This window comes from Acartia tonsa, chromosome 4, assembly GCF_053477335.1.
Source record: "Acartia tonsa isolate MP-2025a chromosome 4, ASM5347733v1, whole genome shotgun sequence".
NCBI classification, from domain to species: domain Eukaryota; kingdom Metazoa; phylum Arthropoda; class Copepoda; order Calanoida; family Acartiidae; genus Acartia; species Acartia tonsa.
Genome location: NC_137263.1, coordinates 13,697,003 through 13,717,171, shown reverse-complemented (window position 1 = coordinate 13,717,171; position 20,169 = coordinate 13,697,003). Strand labels below are relative to the sequence as shown.

The 20,169-nt window shown below is 36.9% G+C and overlaps 1 protein-coding gene across 1 annotated transcript in view; it reads right to left on the bottom strand.

Moving 5' to 3' along the window:
* Window positions 1-20,169, bottom strand: part of LOC145316172 (uncharacterized) — a 114,684-nt gene that overhangs the window by 73,286 nt on the left and 21,229 nt on the right. Inside the window, exons 7-10 of the mRNA XM_080156504.1 lie at window positions 7,651-7,756; window positions 5,028-5,130; window positions 1,165-1,269; window positions 765-843 (exon numbers count right to left, since the gene is read on the bottom strand). Of these exons, the coding sequence (XP_080012630.1) occupies window positions 765-843; window positions 1,165-1,269; window positions 5,028-5,130; window positions 7,651-7,756 (393 nt within the window). The remainder of the gene's footprint in view (window positions 1-764; window positions 844-1,164; window positions 1,270-5,027; window positions 5,131-7,650; window positions 7,757-20,169) is intronic.

Below are 20,169 nucleotides of genomic sequence, written 5' to 3'. Positions count from 1 at the left end.
CTTTGACATGATTTTATATTTACACTCTATTCAATCATTTTATTTGAGGTTACACAAAATTTCACTTTAGTTTCAAAAATTATATATAGAAACTATTTATTATAGAAACTATTTTAGTAAAGAATAAATTATTAAATACGTTCATAACACGTGAAGAATCAATAAAGCAAAAAAGGGTTATTATTATCCATGTGGGACAAAGCACATAACCAAAAAACAATTAAAATATTTAGATTGGCATATATAATAACAAAATAAATTCGTATAAATCAGAACAATCTAATGCTTGTCGGATGCACGTAAAGAATAAATTTGAATAATATATCATTATCAAAAAAAGCTTCGCTAATTTTAGACATGATCATCATTTTTTCTTTGTAAATTGAAATTTATCTTTCACTGAAGGCGTCAACAACTTAGTGTTGACATTAAGTAGCTAAATCCTTATTTTCAAGATAGATATGATTGGAGAAATTTTCTAATATTATTTCTGACAATATTGCTATTTATAAAAGCGTAACAACACTATAGGTGAAACTCTTTCTCCCTCACTCACTAAGCAAGTTTAACCAGCTCATCTTATGAAACTATACCTGAGTTAGTGACATCCATCTTGTGTAATGAAACTATACCTGGGTTAGTGACAGGATCCTTTCCAGCCAGAGCAAGTACATCCAGCTTGTGTAATGAAACTATACCTGAGTTAGTGACAGGATCCTTTCCAGCCAGAGCAAGTACATCCAGCTTGTGTAAAGAAACTATACCTGAGTTAGTGACAGGATCCTTTCCAGCCAGAGCAAGTTCATCCAGTTTATGCAATGCCAGAGAGTACTGATCTTTCACCTGAAAAAGTTAATTTTCTTTAATGTTGCCTATTTAAGGGGTTGGTTGAATTTTAAAAAATAGGGATATGCGGAAAGTGTCATATGTGACGTCATAGAATTAATATCCATCTCTTTTTAGGAGTTTCCTTTCCCACTTCTCCTCTCATCCTTCCTCTTTGAACGTATTTTTATGACGTCACACATGACACTTTCCGCATATCCAAAAATTTTTACATGAATATTTGTAAAGACACGCATTAAAGCCATCTACATTTTTATAAATAATTTTTATTAAAAGCACCTAAGAACATACAAAATCGAATACATAGTAATAACATACCTTTTGTAGTTCCAATCTAAGACCATCATGTAAGTTTATCAAAGGTTTTTCAGTTGTACCAACCATTCCATGCTGGCCCAGACCCTCTATTGTTTTTGTCAACACCTAGAAACAATGGATCAATAAATATACATATCTAACATAGAAAATATTTTTTTTACAAACGCCGCTTCTCTAAGAACAGGCTCTATACTTACTTCTACATCAGATTACTCTCTGTTAATCTAAATAACTTTAGGAACACATCAAAAAATATGAATACAATTATGACGCATCTCTGATATACAAAGCAGTGTCTGTAAGTAGGGGGACAAAGTGACTCAAAAAAAGCCATGTGACGTCATAAAATGAGGGATTATCCATCTCTTTTTTAGGGGTTTTCCTTCCCACGTTTCCCCTTATCTCCCTCATTTTTGAGACGTCACATGGCTGATTTTTGAGTCACTTTGTCCCCCTACTTCTTTAACCATTTAATAGTAAAAGAGTTACAAAACCCTGTATTGTAATTGCTTCCACATAATATAAATTAAAAAAACAGTGGACTGTAGTTAATATCGGTTCCCAAAGTTTATAAACATTTTCTGTCATTCGTTGGTTTAACAACATTGGGTACTTTTGCTAAATCTTGTTTGGTTGTTTAAAAGTGTCCGTTCTTTTCCATTAATAATTTTATCCTTTGGGAGTGATGATTTTGTTTATCATTATTGTGGATGTTCATCAATTTTTCGTCAATTGTCTTATTCCTTAAATTATTTCTTAACTTATTTTAAATTGTATTTTTGTTGCATGTAGTTTTTAATACCTTTAAATAAAACTTGATTTTCATAAAATATAATTTTTCATGCTTCTATTTATTTTACATACCACGGTTGGACCCTCAGATGTCAAAACTTTATTTTAGTGTTTTGCCAAAATGACTTTGCAATTGTATCTGTAAGTACGTCTAATAACACCCTTTGCTATTTTTAAAATCCTAGAAAATTTTTTTTGCAAGAAAATTGCATAAATTCGCAACCTTTTTTAGAACCACTACATAACTCGAGTTTTAAAACTTTTTATATAAAATCCTTTTTACAAAAAATATCAATAATTACTTTAAATTAAACCTGAAAGAAAAAAAATCTCATTACACGTGTTAATTTGCATGTTTTAGGTCTTTTTTTGAGGAAAGTATAACTTCCACATTTTTGACAATAATTATATTTTTTTAACATTTCAAAGTAAAATATAATAAAACTTAAACGATTTTTCTTGAATTATCAGTTGAAAATTTCATCAAACATGCAATTTAAGTGATGAAAATTTAATACAATCATTTTTTGAATGTTTAGAATTACCAATTTTCTACATTTAAAACAAAATGTTAACAAAATTTAAAAACATTTTAACATATAACTTCAAAAATCAATAACATTTTATAAAAAGATGTTTCAAAAAATAAATCATTAAAAGGTATTAAAATGCATTTCAAATTACTTAAAATTAAAACGAGAACATCTTTTTACAATGTATTCTGTGTAATAGAGTTTAAATGACATGATTAGTGAATGAAATATTTCCTAAACTCATTAAGCCTTTTTGTGACTATATTAAAAATAATTTATTTTGTTTTATAGTGTTTTTTTATTCAAATATTTGACAAAATTTTCCCTACGTCAATAAAATAAAGTCAGTTTTTTACTGTTTCCAGGTTTTTCTTTATAATTATAACAATTAAATATAATATAAATCTTCATTATCTTTTATTTGAATTACCATACACATTAAAATGTAAAGTATAAGCTAGAATAGCACTTTTTTTAACGAATATTTTAATGACATTATATCAAAATAATTCCTCTTAAATATCACACAACATATGATTGGGAAGTATAGCCATTTCTTGGAGGTATAATATTTACAAAAATACCATTAATTCTGTTTTTATCAGAAGTTAAAAAAATTGAACAATTCTAAAACAATGGTTGGCTGTCTAGATATTTAGTACACTAAGACTACGGCTCTGTTCTATTGAAATAATGTTGCAAAAAGAGGGGTTCTGAAAGTAATCTACCTAATTATTTTTAAAGAACCAACAAGTACTGTCAGTATCTTTTTTCTTGTAATCTAGCAGACAATCAAATCATAACACAATTTTCATGATAAAATATTCAGGTTTCTACTTCACATTTTAAAAAATATTCAGATCAATAAAATGTTCAAAATTTTACTTTGTACTAATTGGAAAAATATGTTGTAATTCTTATTTTAAAGTTACATTTTTATCCCTGACAAAATCATAGACGACTTTTAAAGGCATCTTATCTAAACTTTTTGAAGAAAAACTTAAAAACGTTAATTAAGTATTAAAACTATTTTCTTCGATTTTTCTGAAGTTATTATCGCATTCTATGGGTTTTTTATTATCATTTACTTATATCGAAAGTGCCAAACATTGTACCCTAACTTATTCATTTAATAAAAAACCAAGCGTGATACATTATATGTGAGAATAAACACTTTCTATTTTAACTCCTTAAATCATGCAAAAAAAGGAAAAATTTGAAAACAAAGTAATTTTTGTTTTGTCCTTGATACTGCATTTAGTTCAATTATAATCAGGCAGGGAAGGATAATGAGCTGTAAATTAAATTGGTACCCAAAGTTTTAACTTATTCGTTGGCTCAAAAACTTTAGATACGTTTTTTTTGAATTTTGATTGTTTCCAATTGTGTCCAAACGTTTCAACAAATAATTCTATAGAATCTACAGATCTATATGAAAGGTAATACTGTTTATCATGATTGGGAATGTATATTAATTTATCTCCATTGTCTTATCCCTTAATGTCCCTGGTTGTACCACCAGGGCAGCAGCAGCAGCAACCTTTTTTAGAGCTACAATTTCTCTAGGTCAAAGCGTTTTAAGTAGAGCAGCCATATTATAATTTGGATTGTCCTTACGTTGAACTGACCAAACATTCCTAATAAATGTTAGAACATATGTAATTAATAAATATTGTCGTCGAAACCGATTAATATCCGCTAGATGAGAACCTGTTCTCAACCATACTGAAAAATCATGACAATTTTTCCGCGAATAATAAAATCAAAACCATAAGATTAATACCAGTTTCGGTCTTTTGCGGATAACAAAACTGGTTTTAAAATTATATATTTTCTTTTTTTATATCCGCGGAAAGCTGTCTATAATAAATGCAAGAAATAACTATTCCTCATTACTTTATGCTTATGCTCGATCCTAAAAGTTCAAACAAACGCAGTAAAAGAAACTTTTTTAGAAATCCAGCTGAATTTTTATCCACTGAATAAAAGCTTATTACACATTAAAATTCAAAATAATATAGACACGTTTTGCTGCGCTACCAGTGGATAAATGTACATAATTGTCCTTGTAATTTTACAATTTTGATTCCAAGAAAATAAGGTCCAATTTTGATAATTATGCTTTCTTACACACAGTAGAAAAAGAAATAAAGGAGAAACAAGGAAATAACAAAATTATTTATATTGCACATATAAAGAACGAGTATGACAACAGTCCATTATAGCGAATATTACAACTTTTTTTCTGTTATTCCTTTATTACATAAAAAAAATAACTACATTCTTTCTACCTGCACCTATTCTATGGATTGCCGGACTAAATTCAAAAAAAAGATAAAAAGCTTGTATGGAAGTCTTTGGAACAGTATATAGTCCTTTTTTCTATCACTATTATATGAAGTTCTTTTAAAAAAACCTAAAAACTCACCTTCTTTCTATCTGCTACTATTCTATAGATGGCTGGACTATTAGGAAGAAGAACAGTACAATGATCCTTTTTTTCTATCACTTATCTATGATTTAAAAAAACTACCCTACCTTTTTTCTATCTGCCACTATTCTATGGATGGCCGGACTAGCAGTGAGTAGAACAGAAATAAGTCTCTTGCATGTGTTCATCAGTGGTCCACAAAATTCCCACCTAAAATAAAAGAAATAAAATTTTTATAAAAAGTCACCATTAACAGTTTTCTCTTAAGGAGCGTTTCATTGTAGTTTCACAGTAGCTTTTGATAGGTTATATTAGGTTAAGTTAGGTTAGGCAATTAGCCCCGAAGGGTTAAAACCCCTCGCAGGGGCTAGTAGTAGAAGAAAAAAACACTGTGAAAATACGACAAAACGCCCCTTAAGAGGCGTTGTCACGAAATGGGACTATACCCAAATTTTCTTTCTTGAAAATCAAAGCTCAATTGTAATAACCCGCCGTTAAATGTAAAAGTAAAATGTAGCTTCATTTTTTAACCACACTTTTATTATACCTAATATGTAAGATTTAAAAAGGTTTGTGGCTAAGTAAAGATGACGGAGGCACAAAATATTCATCTTATTAAGTGCCAAAACAAATAAACACTTAAGAAATAATCTACAACGAAAAATGATTATGTATGCACAAAAAAAGATACAATTATCAGCCAAAAAGAAGTTATACTAAATACATTAAATAAACAAATGAAAGATAACAGGTTAATGGAATTGAAAAAAAGTCGATCAAAAATATGATTCGATGATTGATATTTTGATAAATGGTACTGATATTCATCGGAAATTTTATGAATTGAGGGTAACGATAAAAAAGAGGAAGATAACGCTTATAGAGATGATACAAATTGGATAAAATATTAAACTCTGAAGTTGACATACCGTATTCTTAAAATTTTGCAGAATCATCTACTTAAAATGATGTTCATCAAATTCATAAATACACTATATTATAACTGGCCATTACTTATCTAAATTAATTTTTTTGTCTCTCTCATATGTTGTCCTCTGATATGAAAAACCATATAATTAGTTGATTAATTCTTTTTGTTATCAAAAACCTGACACCCAAGCATTTTCAATATGGTTAAATAGTTTTATGAATTGTCTAAGATTTTCTTCCCAACATAATGATACTACCATTAGCTTAATTTTAGAACATAAACATCTAAACATTCAAGCAATGTTACCTACATTTAGTTATAAAACAATAATTGAGCATCAAAATTTCTTTAAGAGTCTTTATCCATGTGCAGGTGGTAATTATTTTCATAAGCTAAGTGAGTTTTTTTATGATTTAGAAAATGAACCATCCACGTTTTTCCAATCCCCCATTATTTCATCCAATTTTGCTAATATTTCAACACCTTTTAATAAACACGATGAAAATATATTACTTAAAACTAAGAAGCTAACCATCGCTTCCATATTTGAAACAAGAAAAATTGATGAAAAAGTATTGTTTTTGCCATGCATAAAATCTGATCTATCGAATATAATTAGAGATGTTTCTTTAATAAATAAATTGAGTAAACTAGTAGAGTCAACAAAAACAGCTTTTCCTAGAGATTGTGTGTTTAGCATGAAGAGAGCAAAGCAACTTTTGATTCCAATTGGAACAGTTTTTTTAAAGAACAAATCTGTATTTTCTCTCCATTTTAAACTAATTCATAGAAATAAAAACTCATGTGAGCTACCTGCACTAAAAACTAGAGTGAGTGATAAGTTATATATTCCAGACAAAGAAATGCTTTCTATGTCGTTAAAAAAAATATTTAGCATGCCAATTATTTTATATTATAAAAATTTTATCCTTGAACAAATGAACAGAACATTAAATAGTAAAAATAAACTATATAAATTTAAATTAACTGATTCAAATTTATGTTCAAAATGTAATATAATAAGTTCAACAGAACATGCCCTCTATTTCTGTGTGTTTCCTACCTATTTTATACATAAACTTGCATTATTTCTAGATTATGTTCTAAATGATAGTAAGCCAGAATTCATCTTTTTAAAAGAAAACTTTTACTTATACAATATGTTTTATGAAGGCTTTTCAAACGATTTCTATCTACAATTATCCCATTTAATTTTAGTTGCAAAAGATAGATCTTTAAAAATAAGCATAGAGGACGATTTCATTAAGTGGGATGACAACAATTTCTATGCACACTCTATTCTTTTATCTCAATTTACTTGTAAACTCCTTCATAATGCTGGCTTGAATAACAATATAATATATGATTTTATTAATTTCATATCAAACTAAGCCTAACATACACATTGTTTCTTTTATTCGTTCTATGTGGATCGATTTATGTCTTAATTTTATCTTTTTATTATTATTATGTTTTAACTATGTTTGTATATTATTTCGTATTGGAATAAATATTTAAATGTTAATCAAATCAAACTGAAAGGCACGGAAAAAAATAGATTTTCTTCACGATTTTCATTTTTTAGAAATAAAATTTTATACCTGCCCAAAGGATATAGAATATACGTGGATATTATGACATGGAAAAAATTGTCGTCAATTAAAGTTGCTAACATGGACAGGACATCGCTTATTAGTCAGTTCGTTCATCCAGTAGGTGGAGAGGATATGAGGTAAATGTGGTTAATCGTTATTTTAGCCAACCACAAGCTAAGATCCAAGTACTAATATATCCATTACCTGCCCTCTCTGGGTAGAAGTGTCTGATCCTCTTGACTGGCAAAAAATTTGACTAACTGCCATATAACATTCTCTGGTGACATCTCACAATTGCCAATCTGTTTACCTAAAATATAATTCAACAATTAATTTCTAGATGCCTAGCATATCTGTAAGAAGTATCATCAACACTTATTGACTGACTGACTCATTCTTAGAGAAGTGTTGTATACCGGATTAGGTTATATGCTATTAAAATGACATTAGAGCCAAAGCTATTTGAGTTATTAGTGTATATGTTTAATAAGACTCTTATTTTTTTATTGACCATGTTTTCAATATTCTTTATTTTCTTTGGATGGTGACAAAACATTATTACTTTTTATTACACTAGTTGCTGCTACCCTAGCATCTAGGGGCTCTGTATTCAAACAAAGAAAAGAATGGGGCAAAAAATTAGCCTAAAACCCTAAAATTGCTTAAATCAATAAACAAAATATCTTGAAACTTTCCCAGGACCTTTGTTTACCTTCCATACAGAGTAGAAATCTTAAGCTTCAGACAAAAAATTGTTGTATATTTTTAAAAATTTGAAAGTTCTTAGAGGAATGAATGTTTAAGAAAAAAAATCTAACACTATCATTTACATTTCACACCCTAAAAAGGAATAACAAATGTTTGGTCCAACTTTTGCCCAATATACTCTGCAGACCCCACAATTTTAAAAGGTAACCAACTATACACCCGCCAGGTCCCTTTCTTCTAAATGGAAAACCTTTCTTTCGTGCATGATTCAGATTCAGAGTAAAGTTTACATTTTGTTTGCTTAAATTGTATTCTATTCCCTTAAATCAACTGTTTACATCCTTCCATTAACACGATTTGTAATTTATTTCATGCCAGCTAATGATAATAAAGGGAGTTGGGTAAGGTGTTAAAGTTCTAGGCACACTACGTGCAACAAACTCTAAAATGACTGTGCAGGGGGTTAATTTGAGATAAGGAGAGCCAAGGTGGGTAACTTGTTAGATGATCCTCTAAAAGGTGGGAATAAGGGAGGGGGAATATAGGTTTACCATTAACAAAATAAGAGGTTCTACCCTCCTTGTTACCTCCCCCCCCCCCCCAATATACTACACTAAAATGGTGCAAAAATTCCCTTTCTTTGTTTTTTTTCTGAGGTGGAAAATTGTTGTATATAAATGGTGTTAAGAATTGGCAGGCAACTCTGCTCACCCGTCAAATCTGCTTCTTATACAGTTAATTCAAATTTTCAGCTAATTCATATTGTGTACTCAAACAGTTGGACGTAGTAAACTTATTTTGTGTTTTAGTTGTTCTCCAAAAGATTATATATATTTACCTAAAATGACTTATAATTTGGTGATATTAATTATTATTTATCTCCAGTTACCTGAGTTACAAGAAGGAAAAAAATTAATGATGGAAGATTATTTGGTAATAAAAAGGAAATAGAATTTACGTGGATATTATTTATCGGCCAGTTCGTTCATTCAGTAGGAGGATAGGGGATAAGGTAAAGTGGGTGAATGTGGGGTATCGTTATTTTAGCCAGCTACGAGTTTCACTTTATTAGAGTGCATTATAATCCGGTCAAATTTACAGACCAACTGAAGAACATTGTTAAAGAAAGAGGGTGTACATTCACATCAGAATACATTTATGTATCTCATTAATAAATCTATAAATATAGATGTATAACCAGACAAATATCAAGGTCTCCTGTTGGGGACCTTTTTCGTCTGCTAGCAAATTGTTTTTTTTTGTAGCAATTTGGCTGTGTTGATTTTCAACGCTATTGGTTCATTTTTAAAGACCCAATTGAAAGTCGGCACAGGGTCCCTAGAGGGTGGGGACACACAGTTATTGAACACCTTCCCCTCTATTGTTTCACTCTAATATCACATTATCAAATATTCATAACCGCTTGTCATAACAACATCATAATCTTCTATCATAAAATAAAAGCCCCTTATATTTATTTCCTATTGTGACTTTTTACCAGGGATCTAAAGGGATAAGACAATGGCCGATAAATTTATGTACATCCACAATGATGATACACAAAATTACTCCTTCTGTAGATTAAAATTAGTGTTGAAACGTTTGAACACTCAACTCATTGAAGCAACCAATCAAAATTAACTAAAGTTCTCAAAGTTTAACCAACAAATAAGAAAACGTTGTTATAAAACTTTAGAGACTAGTGTAATAAACAGCCCATTGATCTCTACCTATCTGGCTCGATATGCACGATATGTAAGAAGTCCATTCTGCAGAATAGTAAGTGGATGCACACCAAGAAGGAGTAGGTGTCTTGGTGAAATATGCACCAGAAAATTTTAGAGAAAAAATCCTATTTAAATTTTGAGATGGCAAAAAACTAAAATTTTAGTTTAAATAAAAAAATATTTCTGATTAGTTTTAGCTCATTAATTTTTTTTCTTTTTATAGAAGAAAATACAGAAAACTATTAAACGCAACTATATGAAATAACAAACACTAGTTGTCAAGCTTTTTAAAAAAAAAAGACTTATTAAGACAAGGATCTAACTAAAATGAAAGAAAAAAAGCATAATACATATTAAATACAAGTTCTAGTTCATTGAAAATAAAAGATGGATAAAAATGTTAACTTTAAAAAAAACTACAACATACCGAAACTAGAGTCCTGTAGCGTAGCTTTGCAACTATAAATTATCGTCTTTACGTTTATTTGTTGCCAGGATTTAACCAATGAGAATTTAATTAACATGGTTGGCAAGAAACCAAGCCAAAAATACCGTCCATCCATTTCTTGACCTTAAAAGCCATACACCAACAAAAAATAAATATTATGTGTTGGTATTTTTGTTGTTGTAGAGGTGCTTCTCTATAATTAACTTTATTTGGTTGGACGTTTAAATAATTATGTTTGTTTAATATTATTAAAGATGTAATTCTAATGTATAAATTACACAGTGGGATCTTTTGCCAAAAAACGGGACATTAAGGGTAGACAAAAGTAAACATCAATAAAAAAGCTTGTATTTGACGAAATGATGTAATTTCTTTTGCTTTAACTTAAAAATAACATAAATTTTGCTCCTGTTAACTTCTAATGTGCATTTGGTAAGTACGTCTGGCGGTTTTGGAGGAGCGAAGCTACCCTATTTTAAAAAAATCTATAAACCTTCATAACTTTAGTTGGATAGGAATATTTTAACAAAATAAACGTCTATGTAAATATTTTTTCAATGCAAACAATGTTTGTGAACATGAATATAGCGTCAGGTGCACCCAGTTCAAGTCCCGGCATTTTTAGGTAGGTCCAGTATAAGTAAAATAGGACACTAATAAGGCATGTTTTCTAAAGTTTTTTTACAGATATAAACAACAATAACATAATTTTCAAAACACTTTTGATTTTGTGTTAATACCTTTATTCTAAGTCTAGCTATCTTCATTTAAAGTTTGTATAAGAATATAAACAAATTTGCTTATATTATATTCTCTCTCAAACGTATATTTCTCTCTCTCTCTCAGACGCATATTTAATGTTTTTGCAATATTATAATTAATCCCCGAATTTGAATTTCTGCTGAACCAAAACCAGTTAGAAATACAATTTTTTTCAGAACACATGAAATTTAGCAAATTTAATTGCTAAAATAAAAGTATTTATAAGTCATCTTTTTTCAAGGACTCCTTGTTCCCTTAAATGTCCATTAAAACCGCGAGAACGGCAAAAATCGTTAAAAATCACACCTACGGCGGCAAATAACGGCGAAACGGTTGGCAGGAGGCAAATAATGCATAAGTAAAGAAAGTTCCGCCTCAAAAAGTTAGAAAACATTGCAGAGATGACTTTGGGCTCTAAAATGACTCCTTCCCCCTCTAACAAGGGAAAATTTGAAATTAACAAGAACGAAATTGTTCAAACCATGCAATGTAAAATGCTCAATTACTCAAAAACGGCCGGGAGGCCCCAGGTTATGAAAACTGTTTTAAACACAATACATGTTGCATATTAATATTATTATTGTAAAACCCGGGGCATCCTGGCCGTTTTTGGGTAAAATGGAGAAAACTGATTTTTTGGGGTTAAAAATCTTAATATTTTTGGTGAAATTTTCTCACAAAATGTCAATTTACACCACCAAAAAAATATTTTTTTTAAATTTTTCTCTTAATTAGACATTGGTACAGGTATCTGAAAAGTACCTCAATCAAAAATTATTTTCATAAGATGAACATAAATGTATTTTTTGTTGCTTTGAAAAAATTGTGTAAAAAAATCTGGAAAATCATCAAAACTGAAAAGAAATTTTTCACTACCTTTTTTAAAAATGGCATAAATCCGCCAAAAATGAATATTTTTTAAAAATTTCTTTTCTAGCTGTCTACTTACAGCCATTATTAATTCCTAGGATAGATAAAAGTCAATTTTAAATTTTTTGGATGTCCCACTGGATCCCACTGTGAATTATTGGCTTAATAGTCAAGAATCTTTTTAAAACAAGAACAGTCTGTCCGTAATTAGCACAGCAACAACAGCAAAAAGAATAATAAATTTATCAAAAGTAAAAAAATCCAGTCAAATTAATTTGTTGAACGCTTTCTTTATCTAACTCATCCTAATTCCTCACTTTATACCCATTTTTCCTTGCTTTTAACTCAAGTCATACATGTTTTCCTCAAAATTAAATAGATAAAATTCTTTTACTATTTTTCTGAGAAAATGTTAATACATCTATACAATATTAAAAAAGAAGACTGTGGTAGAGTTAGTAAAGAAACTATAGTGTTGAATTACGTAGACTGAAATTACGAACATACTATTATCATAAAGTAGATGCGCTTCTAAAAACAAAATACTATCATCTTATTCTTAAATTTAAAACATATATGATGTTGATGTCAAATTTTTTAGATTGAAAATACATCAAGATTTTCTGTCAATATAAAAAAAGTCCAGATTAAAGTTAAAACAAGAACAATACCGTCCAAAAAGAGTAAATTTGCAGAAAATTTGAAATAAAAAAAACTAATATTATAATCCTCAAAAAAGAAGACCAATTTTTCATTATAGCTTTATCGTTTGCTTTTTGGAATCACTTAAAATATTATTATTTTGTCTATTTTAAGAGCCTTTCCTCATTTTTTTTATCATAAGTGATTACCCGGCATATCTGTTTTTAGTAAAAGACTATGGCCAATCAAATATAGAACCCATAGAGAATTTAAATGTTAGTCTTGAAACAATTCTAGTGATTGATTCCATTTGAGAATTTGAGAATGTCCCGTTGAAAGATTTGGCCTCTGTAACCCTCTTTTCTTCATTATCATCCAACATTTTACTATATTATTGTGTGTGTGCGTGTGTGTGTGTGTGGGTGAGTGTGTGTATGTGTATGTATGTGGCAGAAGGGGATATATAAATCATCCAAAAAATGTCCATCCTATCTCTATTGTTTTTATGGATAAGAAAATGTTTAGAATTTACGGGTATAGTCCCTTTCGTAACATCGCACCTTATGGGGCGATTCTTCGTATTTTTTAAAGTAGCTTTTCTCCTATTTCTAGCCCCTGCGGGGGGCTCTAAACCTGCGGGGCCAATTACCTGACCCTGTGGGGCAATCACCTAACCCAATGTAACATAACCTAACCTAAAATAACCTATAAAAAGCCATTTTAAAAATACGACGAATCGCCCCTTATGGGGCGATGTTACGAAAGGGACTATTTCCGAATTTACCTATAGCATACAATTCTTCGTCTCTGAAACGGATCTTTTAGTTGTTCTTTTTAGGATGACTTTATAAGGGTCTTTGCAAAGTTTAAGGCTATCTTCTAAAAGGAGTAGAGGTCCCAGTTAGATATAAAGTGTGTAAATATATAAACTACCTCATATTGCTTAGTCGAGCACATGAAAAAATTTAAGATAAGGAACTTGGAAGGGTAGTTTTTGAGTGTACATGTTTTATTTTAGGTAAGGTTAAGTTAGGTTTTGTTAGGTACAGAGTAGCCCCGCCAGGGTAAGGGCCCTACGCTTAAGTTAGGCATTAAAAAATAAGGGGGGAGGATTCTGTGTCCTATAAGCACTTTGTGGGAAGGCACCTATTGATAATAGGCTTTTTTTTTGCATATCCATTAATCCCATATTTTAAAAAGGTATTCTGCTAACAAAATAGTTCATTGAAGTGAACACGATCTTTGCCATTGTATTTGCTAAATGTGCGGAAATTTTGCTGTTGCCTTTTTAGTAGCGAAGCGACTCTACAAGTTTGACATGTCAGTTGGTTGAGTCATTGCGTTAAAAATTAAAATAAAAATGACAGCATAAAGAGAAAATTAAGTTGGATTTTCATAAATTGCGGTTGGAATTTCGGAGTGAGTTGTAGATAGTTGTTCGGAATGCTCTAATTATAAAGACTGTGTTTATTAAACCATTTTGGGAGGCTCCTTAAAATCTGTATAATTAAGGAGTGGTGGCTTATTTTTTCCCCTATTATCTTGGAAACTATTAAAGATATCAAGACACACAAAAAGCTAAGTTGTTCAGAATTAAAATTTGTGAGGATTCCTATCCATTATTTACCGTCAAACATATCAGTATTTGTAGAAAACGCTAATGGGGTTAAATACAAGAACGGACGAGACATCTTTATTACAATAGCCCCCAAATTTTTATAATAATGTATTCTTATTCGTTGACTTCACAACTTTGGGAACTTTTATTTTTCAACTAATAATTGTAATCTATAGAAGCGTTAATTAATTTTATGCCTTATCATTGGGGATGTACATCAATTTATCGGCAATTTTATTTTTTCAAAAAGCTTTTCTACAGTTGAAAATTGATACCCTTGTTGAACAACAATACTTGGAGACACATCTAGATATCTTTATTTATAAAAAGATAAAAAATTAAACTTTTTGTTACTTAGAAATATACAATTTTCATTTTGAAATTAAATATGTTGCTTTATGGAAAAATATGATTTTTGTAATAGGTGAATATTAAGTCAATGATTATTATTTTAAGGAGGGTAAACTTAAAGAAGGTAGATACACCTTCCACAACCCTGTGCACGGCACTGGTCAGGAATCTTAAATACTTTACACAACGTTAGGGCAATAATATTAAAAAACTTAACAGAAATGAGAAAGAGTAATTGTTCAGGTTCCTATCTTACAGCTTTCCTTAGAACTTAGAGTAATTGTAGGGGTAATAAAATAGAATAGTTATTTCTCGCATCGTATTATAAACGGATTTCCGCGGATATAGAAAGTACAATTATGAGATTAAAACTAGTTTTTTTTAGCCCGGAGGTGCCGAAGGCATCGGCCAAAAAAACTGGTTTTAATCTTATGATTGTACATTTCTATTGTGGTAATACGACACCCAGACGGACAGGCCGTTTACAGAGTTGCTTCGCTGTGACTTATGATAACAAACCCCCTGCACTAATCTTATTATATCACCATCTATCTCATGACCGCTGTTGACCCCGCACCCAGCGGTCAAACTAGCCTGCCTAAATGTGGGGAGGGGACTCAAACATGCAACTATCACGAGTCCCTCACGCGCTTATATAACTGGGAGGCGTTGCCTCCCCTTTTACCACCGCTGCCCCCACAGTCTGTCTGCCGTCGGGAGCTAAGCCCTAGCGCCCCACACCCCCTTCAAACCTAACCATTGTTATAATCTGTTGTATATATATAGTAAACATAACTTGTAAATATTATTCAGTTTAAATATATAATTTCTGTATGATTGAATCCTGCTTGTTTGTTTGGTAGAATACTTAAAGGCTAGGGCTCGTTGAATCCGAACTCGTTACCCCGTGGGCCGAGAACGCTCGGCTTACCAGAACTTGGTGTCAGCGTGTTTCAATCGAGCCTTACAGAAACTAGCCTATTCTACCTCTGATTGGACCCTTTGGCAAGTAAGGGGACAATCAGCCGCCAACTGACCCGTGAGACGGCCTTTTTAGGTCGAATTTCCATCATTTTGAACGCAATATGTGGGCCTCTGGCCTACGGCAAGCAGATTTAGCCTGCTAAAAGCGCCAGTTAAGACGCTTTTCCGTGTCGTGTAGGAGTGGCGCTAGGTGCGCAGCCACGGCAATCGGATAATTTAGCTCAGACGGCTACAGAACTGAGTCCAAATTGGCAAGTGTAGCTGGGACAAGCCCCAGGACACCCAGGCCAAACCTACGAGACAGACAGCTGTGTGCTGGTCTCCCTAAGAAGGCAATGTGTGGCTGCGAAGCTTCAGCACACAAGTAAGCCCTACCACTGCGACGGATAGCAGATTTTGAGCCACAGGCACGGCAGGACGGGACATTCCCTGCCGCTGCCTCCCAGGATTCGAACCCGAGGCGCTGCAGGACGGGCCATTCCCTGCCGCCATTTTCGGGATTCGAACCAGCGGCGCTGTAGGACGGGTCATTCCCTACCGCCGTCACCCCTTTAAACCTTGCAGGACAGACATTCCCTGCTGCCAGTGCTTCCAGAATCACACCTAGAGCTCCTAGTGATAACAACACATAAGTGTGTATAAATGTCAACCAAGTGATAAAAATAAATATAAAATTGTTGACCAAGTGATAATTAATAAGCTCTAGTGATTCGAAGCTACAGTCTAAGCCACCATGGTAAGCGATACCACCATAGCTGCGGTGCGGCCACCACCAAAGTTTCTGCCAACCCCAGCCGAACGAGAGGCCCCCTTGTCTCAAGGGCAGGACCTCCACTTCCCCTGCCATGTCAGGGTAAGGTTTCCTACCCCTGACCCTGCCCAGCATGTACAGGTTGATGCCATGATTGATTCTGGCAACCGTGTACCAGGGTCTGCTGTAATTTCTGAGCACCTCATGCACGCGATGGGCGTGCAACGCATGTTGATTCCGGACAACACCCAGATCCTGACTGCTAATGAGGAAGGCCAGCCCCTCCAGGTAATTGGAAAGTTAAAAGAGTTATATATGGCAGTCTCACACACTCTTATACTCCATCTATACCACGTGACTGTGGTCCGGAACCTCTCACACTCTCTGAACCTAGGAGGGTATTTTCTCAAGGAGTTCGGAACTAGGCTCTGTTTCGACATGCAACCACCTTGCTTGTGGGTGCGTGGGGAGTTTATCCCACTCCGTGGCGTCCCCATTGACCGGGAGACAGCCGAGAGAGAGCTAAGCTATGAGGGGCCCCTGCCAGGCCCCCTGCCTGAGCAGCCGCGTGTGGTTGAGAAAGGCACACACTGGGTGGACGCTGAGCTCAACGCACACAAGGGAGCTAACCTGCTAGCCATGGGGTTGCCCCCAGTGCCCAAGGTGCCAAGGGAGAGCCTGCCAACAACGTTTCCTGAGATTGCCAGCCCTCCAGAACCAATCTTCTCCGCCGACACCTTTATCAACGGCCAGCCGTGTCCACCTGGCCCCCTCTACCTGGGACCTCCAGCCAGTCCACCAGCCAAGCCCGAGCCCAGACCCGTCAAGTCGCGGTCTGATGTACCCGGAGCCACATTCAACTCTCAGGCCCCAGCCTCTCCCGGCGCCGTGCCCGTCAAGTCGCGGCTGGACGTCCACGGAGCCAAAGCTGGACCCAGCACTTTGGCCTCTCCCAGCGCCGAGCCCGTCAAATCGTGGCCGGACGCCCTCGGAGCCACACCTGGCTCCGGCACGTCAGCCCCTCCAGAAGCCGAGCCCGTCAAGTCGCGGCCGGTGGGTCCCGGAGCCAAAGCTGACCCCGCACCAGCCACGTATAGGCTAAGCGCTGTCACTCCAACTGATGGCCAGCCACCCCAGCTCCGCACAGCCAAGCGGGTGGTCCTGCCTGGCCGCGGGGTTATGGCGGTCCCTGTTGAGCTAGTAGGCCATCGCACCAAGGATGCCATTCAACTAGCTGCCCCAGAACAGAGGTTTGGGGAGGATCTTGTTATTCCAGAGGGCCTGTATGCCCACAGGCCTGGCTCTGCCACTGTGTTTAGAGTACTAGTGGTCAATGAGGGGGAGGTGCCCCTCTTGCTGGATGCTGGCCTCCCAGTGGCAGGGGAGCTGGTCAAACCTGACATTCTAGAGGTCTCTGATACGCCTCCCCCGCGTCTCCACTCTTTCCAAGAACCTGCTGAGCCTATAGACATGCAGGAGTTGTGGGAGGCCCTGGAGATGGAGGACAATGAGTTCCTACGCAAGGACCCCTTGCTCAAGAAGGAGGTCTGGACTATGTTGTCAGAATACAGGGACGTTTTCTCCAATTCTACCCCCGGCTGCACAGATGTGGTTGAGTTGCAGCTGCGCCTCAAGCCAGGGACCCAGCCGATCCGCCAGAGATTTAGGGATCTGAACCCGCGGCAAGAGGCTGAACTGGAGAAACAACTGGACACCTGGCTACAGGAGGGAGTTATAGAGCCGTCAGACTCCGCCTGGAGCAGCCCCCTGGTGCCCATCAAGAAGAAGGACGGGAGCACCCGCTGGGCCGTCGACTACAGAGCCCTCAACAAGTGTCTGGAGCTGGACAGCTACCCCCTGCCTAGGATCCAGCAGTTGGTGGAACGAGCTGGCGGGCACCGTGTCTACAGTGCTTTAGACGCGGTGGCCGCATACTACACCATCCGTGTGTCCGAGGACAGCCGGCCCTGCACCGCCTTCACCACCCCCAGGGGCTTGTATCAATGGAAAAGGATGCCCTTTGGCCTGGCTACGGCACCGTCTGTCTATTCCAGGTTTATTGCAGGGGTCCTAAACCCGCTAGGCACAGCCAACCTCCAGTCATACCTTGACGACGTCCTGACCTTCCACCAGGATACCTGGGCCCACCTGGCCAGGCTCAGAGAGGTTTTGGAAGCCCACCGCAGGGGAGGGATCCGCCTCAAGCCAGCCAAGACCAAGCTGTTCCGATCTAAGGTGGATTATCTGGGCCACACCCTCAGCCGTGAGGGGATAGCCATGCAAGAGGACTATATTGACCGTATCTTGGACTGGCCAGCCCCTAGCACCCCCAAGGACTTGCTGGCATTGCTGGGGTTCTTTGGATACTACCGCCTGTTCATCCCAGAGTATGCAGACCTCACCTACGAGATGAACCGCCAGAAGACGGCCAAGGCCCTAACCTGGACGCCTGAGATGGAAGCCCAGCTGCTGCAACTCAAGGACAAGTTCCGCAAGGCCCCCATCCGAGCGCCGCCCAGGTTTGATTTGCCAGCGGTGTTCCAGCTCACCACAGACTTCAGCAGCCGCGCCATCTCTGCCATACTGAGTCAATGTCAGGAGGGCAAGGAGAGGCTGATTGCCGCCGTGGGGCGCAAGACAACCGACCCTGAGACGCGCTACCCGTCCTGGAAGGGAGAGATGGCCGCCATTATGTATGGGATCCGAAAATTCCACGGCATCTTGTCCTACCGCAGCTTCCAGATCAACACTGATTCCTCTGCCTTGCTACAGATGAAATCACTGAACACATCCACAGGGATGGTGGCCCGCTGGCAGGAGGAGCTAGCGGCCTTAGACTTTACCGTCTGCCACAGGCCTGGCACCCAGAATACCAACGCCGACGCCCTCAGCCGCCGGGAAGATGCCAACATGCCAACGGCTAGCGCCGAAGAATTAGCAGAGCAGGCTGAGTATATCCACAACCTTTGCCAGCTAGGGGAGTCCGCAGCTAGCCGGCCTCCTGCCGCCCGCCTGGATCCAGCTAGAGTATTGGAGGCCCAGACACAGGACCCCCTCCTGCTCCGTGTCCGCCAATGGGTGGCTGATGGCAAAGCCCCAACCAAGGCTGAGCTGCGTGGCAAGGAACGAGACGAGCAGCAGTACGCCAGCCGCTTCCCAGCCCTGGGGCTTGACGAGCACGGCTGCCTCACCACCACTGACCAGACTCTGACAGGAGAGAGGACAAGATACCTGCTGCCTTCGGCCCTCCAGCAGGACGCGTTCTTTCTAGCCCATGGGACCCCCATGGCTGGGCACTTTGGGATGGACGCAACTATCGCCCGCGTTGCCATGCACTTCTGGTGGCCCAACCTGGCCCGTGACGTCCGCTGATGGTACAAACCTGCCCTGAGTGTGTCCAGAAAGTTACCAAGGAGAGGCTGAAGCAGGGGATCCATGTGCCCTCCCGCCAGGGGTATCCACAGCAAGTCCTATTCATCGACCTGGTGGGGCCACTGCCAGAGACCTCAGCTGGGAACCGCTACATCCTCACCTGCCAAGATGGATTCAGCCGGTTTGTCAGCCTCTACGCCATCCCCAACAAGCGCACCCTCACGGTGGCCGAAGCCCTGTTGCACCGCCACCTGGCCACGTTCGGATGCCCCCTGAAGATCCATTCCGACAATGGAATGGAATTTACCGGCCAGGTATTCCAGGAACTGGCCTCCAGACTTGAGATTGGCCTGACACATCCACCACCCTACAACCCGCAGTCCAACCGAGTGGAGAGGTTTCATAGGACGCTCAACACAGGCATGCGCCTGTTCCTGGATAGAGACGATAACAACTGGGAGCCACACCTGCCTGCCATCGCCTTCGCCTA